The 24,470-nt window shown below is 58.0% G+C and overlaps 2 protein-coding genes across 4 annotated transcripts; one reads left to right on the top strand and one right to left on the bottom strand.

Annotated features, from left to right (window-relative positions):
* Window positions 1-88: 88 nt before the first annotated feature.
* PITPNM1 (phosphatidylinositol transfer protein membrane associated 1) lies at window positions 89-13,403 on the top strand. Of its 2 annotated transcripts, XM_014844700.3 has the most exons (24): window positions 89-297; window positions 1,256-1,374; window positions 2,835-3,049; window positions 3,134-3,255; window positions 3,458-3,682; window positions 5,147-5,473; window positions 5,551-5,646; window positions 5,730-5,837; window positions 6,561-6,622; window positions 6,716-6,966; window positions 7,284-7,473; window positions 7,573-7,680; window positions 7,926-8,083; window positions 8,166-8,371; window positions 8,843-9,013; window positions 9,669-9,833; window positions 10,063-10,211; window positions 10,342-10,452; window positions 10,880-10,996; window positions 11,203-11,351; window positions 11,435-11,584; window positions 11,667-11,850; window positions 12,145-12,273; window positions 12,909-13,403. In XM_014844700.3, exons 2-24 carry the CDS (start codon window positions 1,297-1,299, stop codon window positions 13,170-13,172), a joined length of 3,735 nt encoding a protein of 1,244 aa, XP_014700186.1. In that variant the 5' UTR covers window positions 89-297; window positions 1,256-1,296; the 3' UTR covers window positions 13,173-13,403. The 2 variants fall into 2 exon arrangements, with proteins under 2 accessions (XP_014700186.1, XP_044617967.1); XM_044762032.2 differs by lacking the exon at window positions 8,843-9,013.
* A 515-nt stretch (window positions 13,404-13,918) lies between these two features.
* Window positions 13,919-19,876, bottom strand: AIP (aryl hydrocarbon receptor interacting protein). Of its 2 annotated transcripts, none has more exons than XM_014844702.3 (6): window positions 19,585-19,876; window positions 16,743-16,922; window positions 15,424-15,612; window positions 14,819-14,995; window positions 14,575-14,716; window positions 13,919-14,233 (listed from the first exon to the last, which is right to left on the bottom strand). In XM_014844702.3, exons 1-6 carry the CDS (start codon window positions 19,681-19,683, stop codon window positions 14,028-14,030), a joined length of 993 nt encoding a protein of 330 aa, XP_014700188.2. In that variant the 5' UTR covers window positions 19,684-19,876; the 3' UTR covers window positions 13,919-14,027. The 2 variants fall into 2 exon arrangements, with proteins under 2 accessions (XP_014700188.2, XP_014700189.2); XM_014844703.3 differs by having other exon boundaries at window positions 14,012-14,233; window positions 14,583-14,716; window positions 19,585-19,814.
* Window positions 19,877-24,470: the final 4,594 nt, after the last annotated feature.

Raw genomic sequence — 24,470 nt, 5'->3', positions numbered from 1 at the left:
AAGGAAGGCAGAGGCCGCCGCGGGCGGGGCTGCCCGGACCCCGCAAGGGTGGGGAGGGCCAGCCGGGCCCAGGAAGGGGGCGGGGCGGCCGCAGTGACGCGCGGCGGCGGGGAGGGACGGCAGGGGCGCCTGCGGGCGGACCCGGAGGAAGGTCGGGGCCATGGGCCCGCGCTGCGCCTCCAGAGGGTCCGGCCACTGCTGGAACCTGAGGCCGAGGCGGAGGGCGCCCCGGGCTCCGACCCACGGCCTGTCCGTCCTCGCCCGCATCGGGTGGGGGGCGCCCGCCCTAAACTAGAGGTGAGTCGGGACGTCGGCAGGCGGGCCAAGAGCGCGGCGGGGGACGGGGACGCCGCGGAGCACAGGGAAGTGGGGACAGCGCGGCCTCTCGCCTGCTCGCGGGGTGCGAGGTGGCGGACAGGTGGGAGGGGTGCCCGCAGCGAAACCGGGCGCAGGTGGGCGGAGCGGGGCTCCCTGGGAAGGGGCCCGTGGGATACCAAGTGGAGCCACTCTTGCCTCGGTCCGAAGGAGTCAACCCCAGGAACGATGGTGGGATGGCTGCATAGACAAGTGCCGGGGGTCCAGGAAGGATGCTGGGGAAAGGGAAGTTGAGGTCTGGGCTGCCAGCCGGAGTGAGGAAGGCAGGTCCGGGGGGCGGAGGGGTTAGTAATCTAGTCCTGGAAGGTAGGTTCGGATGCGGGGGGTGGGGAACACTGACAGAGATGCTAAGAGGAGGGGCGCAAGGGGCTGCTCCGCGGAGAGACACCCCGGGGGCAAGGTCCGAAGTGGACGTCTAGAGTGGGGGACACGGGACCCAACTGACTCTGGGAAAGGGATGCAGGGGGCGGCCCCCAGGGGCCGGGTGTGGAAGGCGGACACGGAAGGAGGGGCCCGGCGCTCCTGGGGGCGGGTCCCCGAAGGATGCTGTTTCCAGGGGGCTTAGGACGCGGTCGCGGCCGGAGAGGCTGGGAGAGCCCACCGGCCCGGGGCCGCCGCTCCGAGGGGCCCGCGTCAGCGCGCGGTTGCCATGGTGACGAGCGGGCGGGGGGCGGGGGCTGCGAGGAAAAGAGGTCAGCGCTCAGCCTCGCTGCGGCTCCCGGCCCCCGGCGGCGCTGGCGGCGGCGCTGGGCTCGCCTCTGCCTCCCCGTTGGCGGGCCCGGGCATGGGGTCCCGCGGCCCGAGCCCCTCGGCCCGCGCGCAGGGCTCGGGGCCGCGCGCCGCCGCCCCGCACTGACGGCCGCGCGGTGCCCTGCGCCAGGCGGAGCGGAGGCCGCGCGCGGCTGGCCGAGAGCCTTCAGGATGCTGATCAAGGAGTACCACATTCTGCTGCCCATGAGCTTGGACGAGTACCAGGTGGCCCAGCTCTACATGATCCAGGTGAGGGCGGTGGGAAACAGGAGATGGAGGGGGCCATACTTCATGATGGGGTAACCGCACCTGGGACAAGGGGCCAGGCCCAGCGCAACACCCGCCAATCCTGCTCCGGGGCTTGGAAGGGATCAGAGGCCGGAGGAGGAGAGAGAGGTCCCCTTTCGGATGTAGAGGGCAGGGGACCGGGACAGAAGGGCCTAGTGGTGCCACCCCATCCCCCAAGTGCCCAGCCGGTGGTGGACGCTCAGCCAACGTCTGATCTCCTTTAATCCTCCTTAGGATCTAATCCCATGGGGGTAGGGAAAGGAGAGCATGAGGAGGCAAGAGTGATGAGGAGAGAGGAGGGGTGCCAAGTGGTAGAGAAGGCTGGGAGGGAGTCCCCAGAGGGTAGGATCTTGGCAACCCCAGGTGGTCAGGGAGATGGCATAAGGATCAGGCCCCAAAAACTGTGACAGAGAGGGGCAGGCGGGGACCTCAGAGGGTGGTGGAGGGGGCTAGGCTAAGAAGAAGCGGGTAGGGCCCTGGGCTTGGGCTGTGAGCAGAGTGAGCCACGGCAGGCTCTCAGGGAGGGGAGAGGGTTGGTGCAGGCCCTCAGAGAGGCCTGCTCCAGATGTGTTCGCCAGAAATGTAAGATCCGTCTGCAGAGGCAAGAGGGCCAGGACCCAGCCTCAAGCGGTCGAGTGGGCCAAGTTCAGGCTCCAGAGCTATAAAAGGGCAGGAGCTGATGCTCTCAAACTAGGAGAGGTGTGGCAGGAGCTGGTATTGGGGTCCAGCGAGGGAGGGGACCAGGTCAGGTCCTCAGAGAGCTGGGGCCCCTTTTACTCTCCTCCATCCTTCCACCCTGGCCTCCTCGCTGGGCCTGGAGCACATGAAGCCTGCTCCCACCTCAGGAGCCTGCAGCGGCTGCCCCTCTGCCTGGAATACGTCCCCCTACCCCACATGCGCTCCACAGCCTCCACCCGCTTCATCATGTTCAAATCACGGTCATGTCATCTTCTCAATGACACCTTCCCTCACCATCCGATCAAAATTGCAACTCCCAACTCGATGCCCCTGACCCTATTCTATGCTTTTTCCCATGGCACTTACTGCCTTCCGATACCATATAATTTGCTTTCTTTGTTACCTGTCTCCCTCTACTAGAACGTAAATTCCACAAGGGCAGGCGGGGGTCTTTGTTCTTTCATCAACAGATCCCAATTACTATAATCCAAACAATGCCTGGAATACAGCAGACATTCAGTAAATACTTGAATGACTGAGCACCGGGTTGCCAAACCCTGTGGAGGACTGGACAGTGGCTGTGATCCTGAGCCCAGGAGCTGCAGGGGGCCACGGTCAGGTTTCAGGGAGTTGGAAAGGCTGCGACTAGGGCCCCAGAGCTGCACAGGGGGCTAGGCCAAGCTGGGGGCCCCAGGAGCTGAGCTGGGGCTGAGCTGCCTCTTCTGCTCTGCCCTGTGCTACAGAAAAAGAGCCGGGAGGAGTCAAGTGGCGAGGGCAGCGGTGTGGAGATCCTGGCCAACCGGCCCTACACGGATGGGCCTGGCGGCAGCGGGCAATACACACACAAGGTGTACCACGTGGGCTCCCACATCCCAGGCTGGTTCCGGGCCCTGCTGCCCAAGGCCGCCCTGCAGGTGGAGGAGGAATCCTGGAACGCTTATCCCTACACCCGGACCCGGTGAGTCAGGGGGCACGCCTGGGGCCACGAGGGGAACAGCCCTGGTGGGCACAGTAGTGACCCTCACCCCTGCCCTCTGCCCAGGTACACTTGCCCCTTTGTGGAGAAATTCTCCATTGAAATAGAGACCTATTACCTGCCTGATGGGGGGCAGCAGCCAAACGTCTTCAACCTGAGCGGGGCTGAGAGGAGACAGCGCATCCTGGGTGAGGCCTGGAGCCAGTGGGGGGACCCCTGAGCCCCTCTCAGGCCACCTCCTGCCTTGACGGGCAGCCTCTGCCAAGTCCCAGGCTTTCTCCTGGACTCGGCTTCCTGTCTGTGAAAGGCTGCCCTCCCACCCCAGGCGGGAAAGGGGCGGCAGGGGCTGGAGGGGGCAGGCATTGCTCAGTGCTGCTGGAACCCCCTCAGACACCATCGACATCGTGCGGGATGCCGTGGCCCCAGGCGAGTACAAAGCAGAAGAGGACCCCCGGCTGTACCGCTCAGCCAAGACGGGCCGGGGGCCACTGGCTGATGACTGGGCGCGTACCGCGGCCCAGACGGGTCCCCTCATGTGCGCCTATAAGCTGTGCAAGGTCGAGTTCCGCTACTGGGGCATGCAGGCCAAGATTGAGCAGTTCATCCACGATGTTGGTGAGCGCCCAGCCGCGGGAGGTTCCATTTACCCAGCATGCACCAGGCCCCGGGTTTGAGCCATGGATGCTCCCCGTCTACGGGGGACACAGAAGCATAAAGCCATCACTTCCATTTGATGTGTGAGCACTGAGGCAGAGGGGAGCAGCAGAGCCTGGCGGGGGGTCGCGGGAGCCTAGCCTTGAAGCACAGTAAGAGTCAGAAGGCAAGAAGCTGGCAACATGATCTCTGAGGTCGATGCCAGCTCTGACAGAGATGCTGCTTCTAATCCATTAAGATTCTAAGATTCTCCAATGTTCTATGAGTTGAGTGAGACTTAGAGACTCTCAGGAGGCAACATGCTAAGGAGCGCAGGCTAAGGCTGTGACTCTGATGTCATTCTCTCAAGGTCCCTCCCACCCTCGGCTCCCAGAGTCCCATCCTGGTCTCCAGGAGCCCCTGTTTCACACCCCGCTAAACCTAACCCCTCAGCTTCTGCAGTTCAGCCCTGCCCCACCTCCCGGGTCTGAGGATGGGCCACCTGCTGGTAGGATGATCCCTGGATGGGGGCGTCCAGGGGCCTGGGTTCCACTCCGCTATAGACTGTCCTGGAACCTCCAGCCACTTCCCACCTCTTCTCCGTAATTTTCTCTTCTGTAAACGCAGAGGAGGTCGGGCCAGACATTAAGAGCTCACATTGACCTAATGATCACACTTGCCAGATCCTTTGCTAATCACTTTTCATGCAAGATCTCCTTTGACCCCACAACACCCTCAAGGTAAGGACTTTTATTATTCCCACTTTACAGATGAGGAAATTGAGCTCAAAGAGTAATACAGGCTCTTTGTCTTGCACTTGGAAAAATACCAAAAAAGCACAAATAACAAAATGAAAATCACTCACATATAACCACTATTAAGATTCTGATATATTTCCTTCCAGAAGTTTATAACGATAATTCAACCATTATTACTTTATTTTCTAGATATGGAAGTTTCTAACTTTATTCCTCTGCTTAGGATGAAAATATCCTGAATGGGTATCATCTTTCGCTACAACTTTCACTAAGTGCCAACACTCCCATTAACTATTAATACCTTCATTAACCATCAACAATTTCATTAACTGTTAATGCCTTGATTGTTAACTCCTCTGAGGAAGTCAGCAGGAAGCCAGCTGAAAGAGAGGGAGAACAAGCATTGGTCCCAGCTTCCCAGGGTGTTGGGATGGGGTCTGTGCTCAGAGTTGGGGTGTCCAGAGGGATAGAAGAAGCAGTGGGCAGGGAGGGAAGTGAGGCAGGAAGACAGATGTGCCCATTTCCACTCCCATCTCCTGGATGGCACTTGCCCCGCCCTACTTTGTGGCTCTGGGTGGGGGGTGTGCCCAGGGGAGCCATTACCCGAGCTCAAGGGCTGGGCATGCGGCTGCAGCAGCAGAGAACCCGGGAGCAGGGGAGCAAGGCTCTGATGCCTGGGCACCTACAGGTCTGCGCCGGGTGATGCTGCGGGCCCACCGCCAGGCCTGGTGCTGGCAGGATGAGTGGACAGAGCTGAGCATGGCTGACATCCGAGCACTGGAGGAAGAGACTGCCCGCATGCTGGCACAGCGCATGGCCAAGTGCAACATGGGCAGTGAGGGGCCTGAGGCCCAGCCCCCTGGGAAGCCAAGTACCGAGACCCGGGCTGGGGCCAGCCATGCTGGCACCCCCGATGGGCCCGAGGCCCCCCCTGGCCCTGATGCCTCACCGGATGCCAGCTTCAGCAAGCAGTGGTCCTCATCCTCCCGTTCCTCCTACTCGTCCCAGCATGGAGGTGAGGCTGGGGCACGGGGACAGGAGGAAGCGACCCTCAGGCTGGACTCTCAGGCTGAGGCTGATGTGGCCCTGCAGGAGGCGTGTCTCCCCAGAGCCTGTCCGAGTGGCGCATGCAGAACATCGCCCGAGACTCTGAGAACAGCTCCGAGGAGGAGTTCTTTGATGCCCACGGTCAGCGCTGCAGCCGCATTTGGGGGGTGGGGCTGTCCCTCAGCAGCTCCTACCCCCCATGACACAGCCCCTTCTCCCTTCAGAAGGCTTCTCGGACAGTGACGAGGTCTTTCCCAAGGAGATGACCAAGTGGAACTCCAATGATTTCATCGATGCCTTTGCCTCTCCTATGGAGGCGGAGGGGGCGCCAGGTAAAGATCCTGCACCAGGTGGCCAGCCACCAGCACCCCGTATGCAGTGGGGACTGAGAGAACAACTCAGTCCTAAGTTTAATGAGGTCTTAAGACGAATGGCAATCCAGAGAGGGTGCTTGTTAAATACACGGATGAATACTGAATGGGTAATGGGTGGATGGATGGATGCGTGGCTGGAGTGTATTCACGGTTCAGACACAGCACAAAGAATGGAGGAATTAATTTGGAGTCCAGGAAGGCTTCACGTGGGAGGTGATGTCTAAGCTGGATTTTGAAGGAGTGCACCAGCTCCGTCCACCAGACCTTTCTGTGATGATGGAAGTGTTCTAGCCATTAGCCACATGTGGCTGTCAAGCACTTGAAATGTGGCAAGTGTGACTGAGGAGCTGAATTTTGTATTGTACTTTCACTCATTTCAATTTAAATAGGCACATGTGGCTAGTGGCAACTAGATTGGATAGGGTAGGATGAGAAGGAATTTTCCAGGCAAACAGGCATTGTGGGGAGAGGCATCACTGACAGCAGCAGGACCCTGCAATGTGCAAAGGCCCAGGAATGTGAAATGACCTGGGAGAGTCGGGTGAGAGGAGAAGGTCAGAGGAAGCTGGGGGGCCAAGGGGCCACTCGGGCAGACAGCAGAGCAGGGGTACCAGAAGTACCAGATAAGGGGATCCCCACAAACCCATCAGGCTCCTTCACTGGCTTTCCCCTGTCCTATAGACCTTGGAGCTGAGGCCGCCAAGGACATCGGGGAAGGGGCCCGAGCACCCAGGGACTCAGAGGTGAGTGTGGTCGGCCACCCCACATCACAGTTCTGCGCCTCTGCTGGCCGGGCCACTACCCTGACACCCCTGGCACCCCACTGTGCCCCACAGGGCCCGGACGGAGCCGGGGAGCTGGGGGCCGAGGCCTGTGCAGTCCACGCCCTCTTCCTCATCCTGCACAGTGGCAACATCCTGGACTCGGGCCCTGGAGACGCCAACTCCAAGCAGGCAGACGTGCAGACGCTGAGCCTGGCCTTCGAGGCCGTCACCCGCATCCACTTCCCCGAGGCCCTAGGCCACGTGGCGCTGCGCCTGGTGCCCTGCCCACCCATCTGTGCTGCCGCCTATGCCCTTGTCTCCAAGTACTGGTCCTGGGTGGCAGGGTGGGGGACACACAGGGTCTCCAAGGTGCAGTCAGCCACCTGGCGGCTCCTGGGTTGAGTGAGGCCCCACGGTGGGAAGGGGGAGGAGGCAGGGAAGCCATAAACCTGGGCCAGAGACCTACCTGGCCGGACCTCAGTTTCTAGTCAATGGCTCCATCACAAAGGCCTCTTGCATGCTGATGCTCCCCACAAAGGCCCATGGTGCTAGGACTTGCCAGCAGGGCAAGGGGACTTGGAGGGGGCAGTAGCCCGGCTGGCGGCCCCCCACCCACCCACCATACTTCCTCCTTCTGCAGCCTGAGCCCCTACAGCCATGATGGTGACAGCCTGTCCCGCTCCCAGGACCACATCCCACTGGCTGCCCTGCCGCTGCTGGCCACCTCATCCTCCCGCTACCAGGGCGCTGTGGCCACCGTCATTGCCCGCACCAACCAGGCCTATGCCGCCTTCCTGCGCTCATCTGAGGGCGCTGGCTTCTGCGGGCAGGTCAGAGGCTAGGGATGTTCCTGGGAAGCTTGCCATCGGAGCCCTCCATCCTCTTGCCTTCACTGCAGCCCCTCCTGATGGTGCCACCCTCTCGCACAGGTGGTGCTAATCGGAGATGGCGTCGGTGGAATCCTGGGCTTTGATGCGCTCTGTCATAGCGCCAGCGCAGGCACAGGGAGCCGGGGCAGCAGCCGCAGAGGGAGCATGGTCAGTGTCACCCAACCCCACCTCTTCAGGAAGGGGGTATCTCTCCGGCTCTAGGTCTCTGCCCTATGGAATGTAACCTCTCTGCAGTCAGGTCCCCCTGCTGCCTCATTCCATCCCCTCTGGGGCTCTGACCACCTTCTTTCTTTGAGTCCTTGCCAAACCTCAAGCCTCTCTCCTCACTTCCAAATAAGTAGAAATTGAATTGTCTTCAGGCCTAAGGTATTTCTGTCCCCTGTTCCATCTAGAACAATGAGCTGCTCTCCCCGGAGGTTGGCCCAACGCGGGACCCCCTGGCAGATGGGGCTGAGGGGCTGGGCCGGGCCAGCCCAGAACCCTCAGCCCTGCCCTCCCAGCGTGCCCCCAGCGATCTGGCCAGTCCAGAGCTCGAGGGCTCTCAGAACAGGTGACGCTCCCGCCCCAGCTCTCCTGCCCTGGGCTTGTGCTGGGCTGCAGAGGCAGCAGCACTGAGCACCCCTCCTCTGTAGCCTGCAGGCGGCCCCCCCAACTGCCTCCTCTGGGGAGCCCCGGCGGGTAAGCACAGCCTCCTGCCCGCCTGCTGCCCCCTCTGAGGCTTCGGATGGCCCCACCAGCGCCGCCCGCCTCGACTTCAAGGTCTCTGGCTTCTTCCTCTTCGGCTCCCCGTTGGGCCTGGTGCTGGCTCTGCGCAAAACTGTGATGCCTGCCTTGGAGGGTGAGCCCTCAGGGCAGGGGTTCTGCCTCATCCTTCATCAGCCCTTCCCCCATCTCCTCTGGTCTTTTGTCTCACCTGAGATGCTGGTGTTCTTGCCCTCCCCCACTGTACAAATTAAGTGGCCTGGCTAGAGAAGGGGAACGTGAGGCCCAGAAAGAAGGGACTTGCTAAGGTTGAGTTTCCCACAGTGCACTGGGAGGAACTCACGCCCACAGATGCTCTGCATGAGAAGGGGTCCAAGGGGCATGGGAAATGCTGCATCCTGAACTGAATCAGTAAATCGAAGGCTCTGATTCCTTCTAAGGCGAGGCCTGTCTCACTTTAAGCAGGACCCTGGTGACCTCCCAGGGCATGCAGTTTGGGAAGTGCTGGCTCAGGGTCACACAGCCGGTCAGGGTGCTGTTTCCCACACCCCCTACCTCCCAGAATGCCCAGCTGAGCCCCCTCTCCCCTTTATCTTCTGGGTACCAGTGGCCCAGATGCGCCCAGCCTGTGAGCAGATCTACAACCTCTTCCACGCGGCCGACCCCTGCGCCTCCCGTCTTGAGCCCCTACTGGCCCCCAAGTTCCAGGCCATCGCCCCACTGGCCGTGCCCCGCTACCAGAAGTTCCCCCTGGGAGACGGCTCGTCCCTGCTGCTGGGTACGCCCCCAACCAAGATAAAGGAGGAAAGAAAGAGGGTACCGAGAGAGAGAGATGAGGATGGGCCCCCTCATCCAAGAACACACAAGGCAGTTCCTACATCATTGGTAAACTCAAATCACCACTCCCAGGACCAGGGAACACTACCCTGGCCCCTTGAGGGGTCTGGATCCCCTGGACTCTCTGACATTCTCTGCCCAGGAGTGAGGGGCAGTGGTGATGACTGGGCTAGAGAGAAGAGACAGAGTCACAGTGGTGTGCCAGTGTCTGAGCGCAGCCGCCAGTGTGGAGGGGCTGCTGTGTCTGTGTGTAGGGTGCACTGTGTCTCCATATGCACTTGTGTTCATGTGTCAGTGTGGGGCATGCACATGTATGCATGCAAGTGGCTACCCGTTTGGCCCCATGAGATAAGTGTGCCTGTGCTGGGTTAGGGTGCCCTGTTGGCTGTTAGGGTGAGCTAAGAGGAGAGAATGCCCCCCACTCTTCACTTCCACCCAGATATGGGGCAGTTTCAGCCTCAGCCAAGACCTGACCAGGCAGGGCTGGCATGGAAGATGGCAGAGGCATGGGGGCGTAGCTGTCCTGGAGCCCCTGGTGGGAAGAGAGGCGGGCAGCCTGACCCCGCCTGCTGCTCAGGTTGTCTCTCCTCCCCCAGCTGACACTCTGCAGACCCACTCAGGCCTCTTCCTGGAGGAGCTGGAGACGTTGGTGCCCTCAACACCCACCTCTGCCAGCGGTGCCTTCTGGAAGGGCAGTGAGTTAGGCACTGAGCCACCTGCCCAACCAGCTGCCCCCAGCACCACCAGTGAGGTGGTTAAGAGTAAGTGAGCCAGCCACCCTGCCTGGGTGGGGGGGACACTTACTCCACCTCCAGCTGAAGCACCCCTGCCCCCAGCATGTGCTCTGCAACCCCCGTCCCCTAGCACCCAGCCCAGACTCAGCAAAGATCAGGCTTGGCAGAAAGGAGGGCGGGAAGAGCACCCAGGGGCCAGACGGGTGGGCACCGGGTGGGAGGCCACCCCTGACCCACTGCCCGCGTGGCCGTGCAGTCCTGGAGCGCTGGTGGGGGACCAAGCGGATCGACTACTCACTCTACTGCCCCGAGGCGCTCACCGCCTTCCCCACCGTCACGCTGCCCCACCTCTTCCATGCCAGCTACTGGGAGTCGGCGGATGTGGTAGCCTTCATCCTGCGCCAGGTGGGCCCGGGGATAAGGGGCGGGAGATGGGAACCGGACAAGGATGGGGAGCCGGGGGAGGGGAAGCCTCAGCAGCACCCCCGCACCCACCCCCACCCCCGTTCACGTGGCCTCGCCGGATCCTGAGCAGGTGATCGAGAAGGAGCGGCCACAGCTGACCGAGTGCGAGGAGCCGTCTATCTACAGCCCGGCCTTCCCCAGGGAGAAATGGCAGCGCAAACGCACGCAAGTCAAGATCCGGGTATGAACCCTGCCACTCCCGGCAAAAGCTAGGCCCTGCCAGGTCCTCTCCCCAGCACCCATCCTCGCTCGGATGGTCTTCACGGTCCCGCCCCGCCCGCTGTCGTCCTGGCCCCGCCTCCTCATACCTTGGCCCCGCCCCTGGGAACCACTGGTCTCCTCCCCTCTCCCAGCCAAGTCAGGTGTCCGAGGCGCGCTCACCCCACCCCGCCTCATCCTCCACATTCCGACCTGTCTCGGCTCCGCTCCCTCCGAACTGCAGTCTACACACACGCACTCATGGCCTAGGGTCGGGGTCCGCAAAAGCGCCCACCCCTTGGGCCTTGCCGCTCTCCCGCAGCAGCCATCTAGGCCCGGTCCCCCTCACCAGCTCCCCCCGCATCCCCGCCATCTCCTGGCTGCGGCCTCATGCCGTCTCCTCCCGTCAGAACGTCACTTCCAACCACCGGGCGAGCGACACGGTGGTGTGCGAGGGCCGCCCCCAGGTGCTGAACGGGCGCTTCATGTACGGGCCTTTGGACGTGGTCACGCTCACCGGAGAGAAGGTCAGGACGCACAGCCTCGGCCCCGGTAGACCCGCCCCCATGGGGCCCACCTCGCCCCAGCCCGGAGCTCACGTCCAGTCCCGCCTCACGTCCCCAGGACAGCTCCCGGTCCCAACGACAGGCCCACCTCCGCCCGCCTCCGGTCACGGTCAGAGGGTGCCCGGGGGCTCCGCCCCATGGACGCTCTCGCCCCCTCTCCCGGCTAGGTGGACGTCTACATCATGACGCAGCCGCTGTCCGGCAAGTGGATCCACTTTGGCACCGAAGTCACCAACAGCTCGGGCCGCCTCACCTTCCCGGTGCCCACCGAGCGTGCGCTGGGCATCGGCGTCTACCCGGTGCGCATGGTGGTCAGGTGAGCGCGGGGCGGCCGGGCCTCTGCGGGGCAGGGCTCCCCGGGCCTCGGCCCCGCGCCGCTCACGCCGCCCTGGGCCACAGGGGCGACCACACGTACGCCGAGTGCTGCCTGACCGTGGTGGCCCGCGGCACCGAGGCCGTGGTCTTCAGCATCGACGGCTCCTTCACCGCCAGCGTCTCCATCATGGGCAGCGACCCCAAGGTGCGCGCCGGCGCCGTGGACGTGGTCAGGTAAGAGCGGCCGCCGCCCGGCTCGCCGCGGTGACCGGCGCCACCCCCCAGGCGTGGAGCTGACGGCCGTCCCACCCCGCAGGCACTGGCAGGACGCGGGCTACCTGATCGTGTATGTGACAGGCCGGCCCGACATGCAGAAGCACCGCGTGGTGGCCTGGCTGTCGCAGCACAACTTCCCCCACGGCGTCGTCTCCTTCTGCGACGGCCTCACCCACGACCCGCTGCGCCAGAAGGCGATGTTTCTGCAGAGCCTGGTGCAGGAGGTGCGCGCCCAGGGAAGGGCCCGCCTCCGCCGCCTCCGCCCCCGCCCCCGCCTCGGGCTGTAGCCCGGTGGAGGCTTACCTGGTCCCACTCCCACCGGTCCCCCGACCCTGACTGACTGGAGAGGCCCTTAGGGTCCTGCCCCCTCGTGGTCCAAGGAGCTCCTAGTCCTTGGGGCCTGCTGGGGAGACCCAGTGATCCCGCCCCGCAAACAGTGGACCCGGGAAGCCCAACAGGCCCCACGCCCAGCCTCACGACCCCTCCCCCGAGCGGACGGCTGGCCCCTCTGGTTACAGGTGGAACTGAACATCGTGGCCGGCTACGGGTCCCCTAAAGACGTGGCCGTCTACGCGGCGCTGGGCCTGTCCCCGAGCCAGACCTACATCGTGGGCCGCGCCGTGAGGAAGCTACAGGCGCAATGCCAGGTGAGGGCCAAGGGAAGGCGGGGAGCAGGAGCCTGGGTCTGCGGCCATAAGGACCACCTGTGCTAAGCAGCAGCTGAGGAAGGGGCTCTGAGAAGCTTGGCCAGCCGCAGGGGACCTGGGCTCCTCCTAGGACAGAGTCATGAGCAGCTCGGAGTTGCCAGGCAGACCAGGATTGATCACTCAGGTTGGAGTGTGCTCAAGACCTGGAGTGCTGGCTCCACTCTGGCATGGCCCTGGGCATGGTCCTCCACCTTTCTGAGCCTGTTTCTTGTCTGTCAAATGGCCGATGGCACCAACCTCAACAGCTATTGCGAACATGACATGATTTACTGCACACCAATGTGCCCAGCGTTGGGCACAGCGCAATTGCCTGCTAAATGTTCATGGCCATCATTCCGCCACCCCACGATCCCATTTTACAGATGAGAAAACTGAGGCCCAGAGAGGGGCATAGCTAGGAGTAAAGCCAGGGTGCCCAGGCTCCCAGCCTGGAGTTCCTATCTGGAATTCTCTGGGTCAGGCTGTGCCAGGCTTGCCAGGCAGCCAGCACTGCCCAGCAACCTAGGGAGGGCAGGTGAAGCAGCGTATAGGCCTGAGACCACCGTCCCCTTATCTCTGCCCACCTCTGTCCACAGTTCCTGTCGGATGGCTACGTGGCCCATCTGGGCCAACTAGAGGCAGGTTCACACCCTCATGCCCCCGCAGCGCCCTCAAGGGCCACCCTGGCCAAGAGCAGCTATGGGGGGGCTGCCCCTGTGGACTTCCTCCGCAAACAGAGCCAGCTGCTCCGTTCACGGGGCCCCAGCCAGGCGGAGCGCGAGGGCCCGGGGACGCCGCCCACCACCCTGGCCCGGGGCAAGGCCCGAAGCGTCAGCCTCAAGTTGGACAGCGAAGAGTGAGACCCAACCTCTGGCTGGACCTGGCTTATTTATTCACACACATGAGGGGCCCAAGTGCGTGTGCGGGAGGCTGGGGGCCCAGCCCCACACCCTGCATCACTGCCTGCCCCTCAGTGTTACTTCCCTTCCATACAGGAGGGACCCAGTCCCGGGGGGAGGAAGGAGGGAGCAGGGGGGGCCAGAGGCTTCTCTAGTGTGTAAATTGTGAAAATAAACACCACCTGCATCCCACCTGATTCTCCTCCCACCTGGCATCACAGGGCAGCCTCGAAGGTCTCATGGAGGGCTCTGTCCTCCCCCTGGACAGAGTCAGCCCACCCAGCCCAGCCCACCCCACCTGGGCCAGCCTTTCAGTTCACAGGGACCCAGACTTGGCTTCTCGCCAGAACCTCTGCAGCCAGAAGCTGAGGCCAGGGGACCATGGGACCAGAGGCTTGGGGGAGGGCTGCACTGCGAGACCACCTCACTCGGGCACCAAGCCTCTGGGCTTGCGCCTGCTTTGTCTCCCCCTAAGACTGAAGGCTCCCGCGTACCCCAGCCCTGCCAGCAAAGGACATTTCCTTTGTGACAGAGATCATCCTCCTCACTTTCTGTCAGGGACACTGAGGCCCAAGAGAGGTCTCGGAGCTGGCTATGGGGAGCTGGAAGTAAAACCCTTATCCTTTGCCTCCCAGGGCCACCCAAGTACCAGGAAATGCCAGGTGAGGACCCCAAATCTCCCAGTGGATCAACTTGGCAGACCCGAAGAGAGATAAATAAGGCCTTTATATACAGAGAAGCATGATAGAGCGGGGGCAGCCGGGCTGGCAGTGGCAGCAGTGGGCTTGGCAGGGTGGGCAAGGCTGGGTGGCCCTGTCAGTGGGAGAAGATGCCCCGGAAGCGAGCCTTGTCCTCTTCGTCCTTCTGCCGGATCCGTGCCTCCAGGGCCCGCAGCTCCCGGCTCACAACAGGCGCCAGGGCGGGGTCCAGCTCCAGCACCTTGGCAAAGTCAGCCTGGGCTTCCTGGGCATTCCACACGGCCGCGTGCGCCTTGCCCCTCTTGAAGTAGGCCTTGACATTGTCTGCAGGGGGTACCGGTGGGCAGAGGCCCACAAGGGCATCAGGAGGGGAACAGCTAGCTGCCCAGCCTGACTCCTGAGACACTGGGCCCATCATGGGACAGAGCCCTCCCGACCTGAGGATGCCAACTCCACCCCAAACCCCATTCATACCTCACTGGCACAACAGGGCCCCTGGCCCTGCCTGGGTGGGGACATTTGGTTGGGCTCCTGTGGGAGCTCAGAATGGGGGTGACGTCAAAGGCTCGGTCTTGCGCCCCAGTGCCCAGTGGTGACAGGGATGAGAAGGCCGCTCGCCTGACTGCCTGCCGGCCCACCCCGGCAGCCCAGCGCCCAGCACTCACCATCATACTTGTTGAGAATGGAGGAGCAGTGGTCCAGCACTTCGTAATACTCCTGGGCCACCAGCTTGCACTGACAGTAGTTGAGCAGCAGCGGTGTGATCTGCTGGTCCAGCTGGATCCAGTCAGGGGACCCAGGCTGTTCCTGAGGGCACAGGGGCAGGGAGAGGGGGAAAGATGCTGAGACCTGGGCCCCACGGCTCCACTTCGCCCCCTGCACCCACCCGCCGCTGCCTCCGGCCAGCACCTTCATCTGCAGGTTCTTGAGGCAGGCGATGGCGTCGTAGTACTTGGCGGCGGCCTCCTTCACGTGGCCCTCGCGGTACAAGCGGTTGCCCTCCTGGTGGATGACTGGCACCGCCTTTGCCTTCTCAGCATCTGTCATTGCCCATGGGTCCTGCTGGTACGTGCCAGGGCTCTCCACCTGCCAGGGCGTGGGCCAAGTCAGGGTGAGGCCCCGGGGGCACCACAGCTTCTCTAGCCACAGACATGCCCACCCTCGGGGCTGGCGGGCCTCCGGACATTGGCTTCCAGAAGCAGAATCACTTGCTCATTCACTGACGGTTTGACAAATGTTTGTGAGCGTCTACGTGCCCAGCACTGTGCCAGGTTCTAAGAACAGAGCCCTGAACGAGACACTGAAAATCCCAGCCCTCGAAGATACCCAGAAGAGGAGGGGCCCCAGGAGGGGGACCCATGGGGACTGTCAGGGGTCCTGCACAGGTGTTGTACCTGCCCTGCCCCAACCCCCAACAGTCCATCCAGCCCTGGGTGCGCAGGCAGGGCTGGCGCTCACTCTGAGGCTGGGCAGTGGTGGTCTGGCGAGGCGCCTGGGGCCTGGGGGCTCCTCACCTTCAGCATCTCGATGTCGAAGATGAGCGGCTGGGGGTTCTGCTGCAGGGCATCCAGGTCAGCATGACCCAGGGAACTATGCTCATGCATCTGGGCGATGCCACAGCAGTGCCGCTGGCCCTCCAGGGGGTCCTTGCCGGCCGCGATGTTGCGTAGACTCTTGGCCACCAGTGGATACAGGACCACATGCTGCAGGAGGGCAAGTGGGCACCAAGGGTTCTGTCAGTGTGGGCTGGCTGGTGACCGGGCCCAGCCCCCTGCCCCATCACCATCTGAGAAAGGACACTGAGGCCCAGAGAGGGACAGCAGCTGGTTCAGGGCCCCACTCTGTTGAAACGTAGGAAGCCTTTTCCCTCGGGACACCTCCGGCCTCCCAGCCGTCTCTCCCGGTGAAGCCCCCAGCTCCTGCCACAATGTCTGGCCACCAAACCAAGCCAAGCACCTACCCCTCCGACCCCCCACACAAACATACTCCCACCATCAAGCTGTCTCTCTTGTCCTTACAAGCCCGGTGGAATTCTTACCTCTGCCTCCTCCTCCCCACAGGGGTGCAGCCCCCAGGCTAGACTCCTCACCATTACTGGGGTCCCTCCGCATTCTGTTCCCAGCGTCTGTTCCTTCTCTCCTGCCCCATCCCTACCCGATTCATGGCCTATCTCAGAGCTGGGCCCAGGGCAGCAACTTCATAACCCTTGGGAGTAGGGGACCTGGCCTCTGACCTATCATTAGGAATGGCTGCTGAGATGGTGGGCGCCAGACTACCCCCCGCCTCAGTCTAACCAGCTCCTCTCACGGCCCCTGTCATCCACACGGGGTGGACTGCTGGGCTAATGTCCAGCCAGCCAGCAGATGCTCCTGAGTCTCGGCTCTGGGTGGCCCCATAGTGGGCAACTTGAAGCTACAGGTAAACAGGCCCGATCCCCACCCTGCAGTAGCTCAGACCCAGGCAGAGAACCAGATCCTGGCCATGCAGGGCATGAGGGGTTGGAGGACTCAGAGGAAGAGCTCAAGCCAACCACCAGCCATCAAGGAGGGCTTCCTGGGGGTGGTGACCCAGGAATTCGCATTGAATGAGGGAGGATCTTGGCCAAGAAGGGGATGGAAAGGAAAGGCAAGGAGGTGAGTGGGAGAGGGAAACTGGCAGGGCGAGACCCTACAGGGCCAGGTGAGCAGCTGTAGCTTACACTCAAGCCTGACGGCGGCCAGAAGCCAGAGAGGTCTGAAGCAAGGAGCTGTACAGGTCGTTTGCATTTGGGAACCAGTCCCCTGGCTGCAACCTGACTAACAGAGAGGAGAAGGCAGAAGAGAGGCCAGGATACCTTGACGTCGCAGCAGAACTGGGCGATCTCCCCCTCGCGCATGGTGCACACAATGGTCTCCCACACGGGCAGCTTGAACTTCTTCCCGATGATGAGCTCCATGGGCTTGCCACGCACCCAGCTGTCATCCAGCACGGCGCCCTCCTTGTCACTGTGCAGGGTCCGGTAGTGGAACGTGGCCTGCGGGCCACAGGCAGATCAGGGAAGGGCACAAACCCTCCCCAGCCCCCAGCCTGCCAACGGCACAAGGGACAGAGCTCATCAGGGGTCACCACCTGACCTTATACCTGGCTTCACTGCACCACCCAGCCGAGGAAACTAAGTCACAGAGAGGCAAGTAAGGCGCCCAAGTCACATGGCTAGTGGGTGGACAGGCTGGGGTGAGAGGCCAAGCATTCTGGCTCCCATCATTCTTTTGACGGATCTTTACTGAGCACCCACTGTGTGCCTGAGCTCTGGGTTAGGCACCAGGACACAGCAGTGAGCAAAGTAGCCCCAAGGCCCTGCCCCCATGGGGCTCACATGGAACTTCTAGAAGAAAGAGGCCTCAAACAACACTGTGCTATGTAAGGTGGAGCTAAGTGCAATGGATCAGAAAACAAGATGCAGCAGGTAAGGCTGGATGAGTTTGGGGGGGAGGGGGGGGCTCTCTGAGGCAGCATTTGAGCAGAGATCTGAAGGGACTAAGAGAGAAGCATACCAGGCATAGACTGGGGTGGGAACTTTCTAGGCCCAAAAGAACAGAGCTGCAAAAGCCTTGCAGTGGGGCAGTGTGAGGTGCGTCCAAGAAGCAGTGAGGCCAGCGTGGCAGAAGCAGAAGAATGAGGGGGAAGGCTGCACCACCAGGTCACCGGGCTCACAGGCCACAGGGCCTGTCAGCCGTGGTGAGGAAGTTGGGTTTTGCTCTGAGATGGAAGCCACTGGGTGGTTCCCAGCAGCGGGGGGCCACAATCTGATGTGGGTTCTGCTGCTGCGGTCAGAACAGGTTGTAGAGGGACGGGGGCAGAAGCAGGAAGGTGAGGTAGGAAGGAGGTGACTGCAGGACCCCAGGGGAGAGACGATGGCGGCTGGGACCACAGTGGCAATGGTAGAGCGATGAGGAGTGGTCGGATCCTGGGTGTATTCTGAGGATTTGCTGCTGGACGTGAGAGAACGGAGCCCTGGAGGCTTGGCGGCTTTGGGCCTGAGCAGTCAGAAGGCTGGAGGTGCCCTTAACTGAGATGGGGAAGGCTGGAGGGGAGCAGGTGAAGTGTGAGTTGCCAAGCAGACATCCAGGAAGAGATGGTGAGTAGGAGCTGGATGTCCAGTTTACGGGAGAGGTAAAGGCTCGAGATGACATTTGCGAGTAGTCCGGGCACGGAGTGGTTTTTTTAAAGAGAGGAGACTGGATAAGATCATCTGCGAGTGTGTGCAGAGAGAAGAGGTCTGAAGACGGAACCCTCGACAGGATATGGTTAGAGGAGCCCACACTTCACCACGACACCGCACGACTTCTCTGAACTGGGTTTCCGTATCAGTAAAATGGAATCAACAAGAGTACCCATCCCACAGTGTGAGAACGGAAGGACATAAACGTGTGAAGCACGGAGCGAGCACTCACTCAACACTGGTGATTGGTTATTTAATCTTACCTAGCCCCATTCTCTCAGTCCCATCGTTCACAGGTCTTCACCATTTTCACATGTTCCCTCTTTCTGGTGTCTGTTCCATCCAGGATCTCCCTTCCAGGACCTTCTTCAAGGTCACCAACTCCCCAGCCCATGGGGGCATACGCCCACACCCGCACCTTCTCCTGACTCAGAAAGGATCCATCTTAATACAATGAGCACTAGAGCCACACAGCTCCCCTCTGCTGTCAGAGCACTCACACTGGGCCAGGCTGGGATCTTTATTTGCCCGACCTTGGCACAGGGCTGGTCAGGAAGCATGACCTTGGCACAGACCTGGTCAGGAAGCATGAGCTTGGCACAGGCCTGGTCAGGGAGCATGCGCTCATTCACAGTAGCTCTTACTTTTGGTGTCCCTAGTATGGGCCAGGATCTCTACTCATTTGTTCAGTATGCATGTTCTGCGTGACTGCTCTGCGGGCACAGGGGCTGCCTCTGGAAAGCTCCTTACTCTACAGACAAGCGGCATCTGGGAAAGGCTCCAGGAAGAGGGAACGGCATGAGCACAAGCAGGGAAGTCTGGAGATGTAGGTTGTTCAGGGGAGGGGGTCGGAAAGGCCGGAGCTGGGGGCCTGGATGTACAAAGGAAGAAGATGGCAGGCTCTGTACTTCCCAGCCCTTATCTGGCCCGAACGAAGCGACGTACAGGCGTCAGTAAGCTGCCAAAGGGTTCCAGTCAAGCAGATCCGACCTCTGGGCCCGTTCTCTGGGGTTGCACTTCCCCGGGGCCTCAGTTTTCCCATCTAAACGATGGGAGCTGGTCTAAGTGTTTTCAGAAGGCCCTTCCATCTATAAAAGATCTTAAATCTTGCAACCCAGAGGTCTCAGGGTCCCTCCCCAGTCCCGGGGGCTCCTCCCAGGTCCCGGGTTTCCAGCTCGGGGTCTCCTCCAGTATGGGGTCTGCAGCAGCACACAGGCCAAAGCCCCGCAACCCGCTAGAGATGACTGACGGCCTCTCCGACCAATGGGGCCACACGGCCAAGCCAGGGGGCGGGGCGGACAGGTCCGAATTCACCCCTTAAATTCAGACTAATCAGCGTCGAGCTCCGCGTGCGAGTGGTAGGGTCACCGACCGCTGCTATCTGGGCATGCGCAACCTCTCGCCTAAGGCCTCCTCCCGCCTCGCATGCGCACCGCGCCGCACATGGGTGAAGGGGAGGGGGCTAGACACGAACCTTGGTTCCATCCTGAAAGTCGGGGAGCTCTCCTCGGCCCTCCTGTATCACCCGCTTTTGGATCCCGTCCTCCCGGAGTCTTGCGATGATATCCGCCATCCTCCTTCCCCGCTGCTCTCTTTCGGCAACTTCCGGACTCGCTCGGCAGCTTCCGGACCTGCTTCGGCAGCTTCTAGAGCTTCGGGGACTTCCGAGATGGCGCCATTTTGGCTGAGGGCAGACGCCAAAAAGGGACTGAGCGTGGGGTCGGACAGTGATTGGTTCTCTGCGCCGCGGCTGAGCGCGCGGGTCCGGAAGGGGGCGGGGCCTGAGGCTGTCTGGGTGGGGACCGGGGCCCGTCCGAGGGGCGGGGCGTCCCTAGTGGATGCGTCACGGAACGGGTTTGAACCGCGGCCCTCCCACGTGGCCGGGTGCCACTCCCTTTAAAGTTGTAGCAGTAGTGTGACAGCGTTACAGGGTTAGGCGAATAGGGGGACCCCATCCGTAAGCCCACCCCCTAAAACTACTACTTTCAGGTATTCCCTTCTGGCCTTTTCTTTTGCGTCTCTAGCACCATAGTGGTGACTTTTACATCCTGGATTTTTCTCTTTCAAAAACATAAAAGATAAAACCAGGAGTAAGAGAGAGGGGAAGGAGGGTTTTCGGATCCTTGTGGGAATCGTAAGCTCCCCGAGAGACATTCCCCCGCTTGTGGGGTCGGGGGTGGATATGTCGTCACCACTGAATCCACAGTGTCCCGCATATAATGGTGCCCAGTAAATATTAGGGAACGCATGAATGATAGAGGAGAGGGGGCTAAGACAACGTTTCTCTCCGCCCCTGGAACAATCGCTGTAAGAAGCCTCTGCTCCCACTTCCGAGGTTTGGGAACCGAGTAAGGGGAGTGTCGTGGGCCCTGCGCACTGTCTTCAGCCCATGCTCCCACTGCGAAGGGTTATTGTCCGTCCCCTGTGACCCAGGTGCGAAGTGCATCAGATGTTCACGCTGGTCAGTTTCCCACAAGAAGTCCCCAGGGAGTGGTGCGACCTCCGAGGTGAAAGGGGAACATGCTTTGTTTGCTTGTTTTTCGATTTTGTTTTTTACCAGCACAGGAAGTTTTACAGGCAAGTTCTGCCAAATTTGGAAGCAACAAGTTGTCTGTATCTTCGATTGTTCCAGAAAATGGAGAAAGAGGAAGATGACCAACATATTTTGTGAGGCTAGTTTAATCTTGATTCCTGAACCAGATAAGTATCCCGTAACGCAAGACAAGGAAACACCCATTTTATTAATATAGATGTGAAAACTCCTAAATGAAATATTAAGCTAATGTTAAGTTAATGCACTAGTGTATATAAAAATGCAACTGTGCCAAATGAATGTCGTTCACAAAAAGATGATTCCATTTATCCGAGGTCCCTAGAGTAGTCAAATTCATAGAGACAAAGTTGAATGGTGGTTGGCTGGGGGGAGGGGGAAATGAAGAGTGGTGGTTTAATGAGCATAGAGTTTGAGTTTTGCAAGATAAATAAGTCCTGGAGATTAGTTGTACAGCAACGTGAATATACATTACTGAACTGTGTATTTAAAAATGTTTAAGATGGCAAATTTTTTTTAATTGAGTTCATAATAGTTTACATCAATATGAGATTTCAGTTGTACATTATTTCTTGTCTGTCACCACATAAGTGCTCCCCTTCACCCCTGCACCCTTCCCCCACCCCCCTTCCCCTGGTAACCACTGAACTGTTTTCTTTGTCCATGTTTTTGTTCATATTCCCTTTCTCAGCTTTTTTCTTGTAATTAATTTCTAACTTTGTAGCATTGTGATCGGAAAAGATGCTTGTTATTATTTCAATTTTCTTAAATTTATCAAGGCTTGCCTTGTTTCCCAGCATATGGTCTATCCTTGAGAATGTTCCATGCACACTTGGGAAGGATGTGTATTCTGCTGTTTTTGGATGGATTCTTCTATATTTGTCTATTAGGTCCAGCTAGTTTAGCTTTTCATTTAATTCCACTGTTTCCCTGTTGATCTTCTGTCTGGATGATCTGTCCATTGATGTGAGTGTAGTGTTGAGGTCCCCTACTATTATTGTGTTATTCTTAATATCGTCTTTTAGGTTCGTTAATAGTTGCTTTATAAACTTTGGTGCTCCTGTGTTGGGTGCATAAATATTTATACGTGTTATTTCTTCTTGATGGAGTGTCCCTTTGATCATTATATACTGCCCCTCTTTGTCTCTCTTTACCTGTCTTATCTTGAAGTCTACTTTGTCTGATATGAGTATTGTGACACCTGCTTTTTTTCGTTTGCCATTAGCTTGGAGTATCGTCTTCCACCCCTTCACTCTGAGCCTGTGTTTGTCATTGAAGCTGAGATGTGTTTCCTGGAGGCAGCATGTTGTTGGCTCTTGTTCTTTAATCCATTAAGATGGTAAATTTTGTGTTATGTGTATTTTATCACAATTAAAAATTTTAAATTTGTCAAAAAAAAAAAAAAGAAAAGCATCAAGATCAAGTAGGGCTCATCCAAGAATGTAAGAATAGTTTAATATTAGAAATGTCTACTATTGCAATTCATCACATCAGTGAACTGAAGGAGAAAACTCATACCGTTATCTCAAAGTATGCAGAAAAAGCACTGGGTGAAGTTCTATGACTATTTATGGGTAAAAACTCACAGGGCAGAAAAGGAACATTCTCAGGTGGATAAAAGCTATCTGCGATTAAGTCGGGTGGAATAAGTATTCATATTCCCTTCAAGATCAGGAACGAGGCAAGGAATGCTCTCTGTCAATGATGCTCTTTAGCACTGGATTAGAAGTCCTGGCCAAAGCAATAAACCAAGAAAGAGAAATGAGAGTGATTCTGTCTACACAGAAAATCCAACAGAATCTACAAACAGACAATATTAAATTAGAGAGTTCAGCAATGTTACAGGGCTATAAAATAAACTACCAAAGATTAACAACATTCTTCACACTGTCAATAATCCACTCAAAAATATAATAGAAAATAAGGTACCATTCACAACAGCAATAAACTCAGAACGTATTTAGGAAATAAAAGCACAGCCTGGAACTTTTTGGAGAAAAAAAAACTTTTAAGGCCATGGAAGAAGATGTGAATAACTGACGTGACATACCTTGTAAATGAATTGAACAACTTCACATTTAAAGCTCTGATTTCTCCTGAAATTAGTCTAGAAATTCAATGAAATTCCAGTGAAAATTGAGAGGCTTTTTGAAGAACTTGGAAAACATTTTTGTAATATTTGTATAGAAGAATAAAGATCCACGAAAAGCTTGAAAAAGATGACCAAAGGAGGGGAGTTGACCTGCCATGTTAGACCACGCTGCAAACCATTGTCGTGAAAAGCGTATGATGTTGCTTGAGAATTAGTCAAGCAGGCCAAAGAAACCAAAAAGAGCTCAAAATAGATATGTATGTTAACAACTATATGCTTGATATATGACACAAATAGTCCCAGAGTTCAGAGGGAGACAACTGATTTTTTGGCAGGTGGTACTGGGAGAACTGGCCCACTCTACGTTGACATAAATATGGATCCCTTCTTGCACACGTTCAAATATAGAATCCACAGGGTTCAGGATCCCAGTATGAGCTGTAATCATACCTGACACCAATCGAGTGTTTCTACACGCCAGGCACTGTGCTCTGCTCCTTACTGTGTATTAACTCACTGAGTCCTAAACTGATGCCATGAAGGAAACACTGTTATTACCTCCATCTGACAAACAAGGAAACTGAGGCACAGAGAGGTTTTTGTAACTTGCTCAAGGCAAGGCCAGGACTAGGGCGAGGCGAGTGAGGGGAGTCATGCAAGATCGAATCCTGTCTTAAAATTTTGATATTTTGTTCATCATGGGTTTTTGCCTTAAATTTGATTTTTTTTAAATAATGCATTAAAATATTATTTATGTTGCTTACTGAGTTTTTTGGTGTCCCTTTAAATGTCTCACCCAAGGGCAGTCCCAGAGCCGGGAAGGAGAAGAGCTGGGGTTCCAGTGCAGGCAGCTGGGCTTCAGAGGCAGTGAACCATATTGTTACAACACTTTTCTAGAATGTAAATCTATCAGGTCAATAGAATAAGATGTTGGAGAATATCTCTGTAACCTGGAGGTGAAGAAACACTTCCGGGAAGACTCAGAGCGCAAATCTGATGGATCTGACTATATAAAAATGAGGATTGTTCTTTCACACAAAGTCGAGAGACAAAGACAGACAGGAGGGAGATATGGGCAACATCAGAACCCAGCAAGGGAGGAGTACTTAGATACATACAGACGTGCAAATCAGAGACAGGACCCAATAGAAGAAATGGACAAAGGATATGAAGAGACAATTCACAGAAGATGGAACCTCCATGATTGACAAGTACATGGAGAGCTGCCTGAAGTCTTCAGTGGTCAGAGAACCCAGATAAAAGTGAGGCACCACTTTAGATGAATCAGATTGGCAAAGCATTAGAAATCTGGAATACCGGTACTAAGGAAAACCGGAGCCTTCGTGGTGGACGTGTAAATTCATATAGCCACGCAGAAGAGCAGCCGTGGCACTCTGTGATGTCAAGGGTGCATGTACCCTATGGCCTGGAAGTCCTACTCCAAGAAGAATTCTCCCACAGTCCGTAAAGGGACAGTGTGAAGATGTTCACAGCTGTGATGTGTGTGACGGGGCACTGAGGCCAAGCTAAGTGTGCATCCCTGAGTGGGGGTGGTAGATAATAAAAATCCTGGATGCCCAACACAGTTACCACGTACAACTGGTAGAAGCAATAAATGACGTGCATGTGGAAAACATTAGTGTTGAGTGGAAAAATGTAAACAACAGAGTTTTATACGTGACACCACGTTTGTAAATTGCAAACATCCACCTTGAGC

This window comes from Equus asinus, chromosome 17, assembly GCF_041296235.1.
Source record: "Equus asinus isolate D_3611 breed Donkey chromosome 17, EquAss-T2T_v2, whole genome shotgun sequence".
Lineage (NCBI taxonomy): Eukaryota > Metazoa > Chordata > Mammalia > Perissodactyla > Equidae > Equus > Equus asinus.
This window is presented reverse-complemented; position numbering and strand designations above follow the sequence as displayed.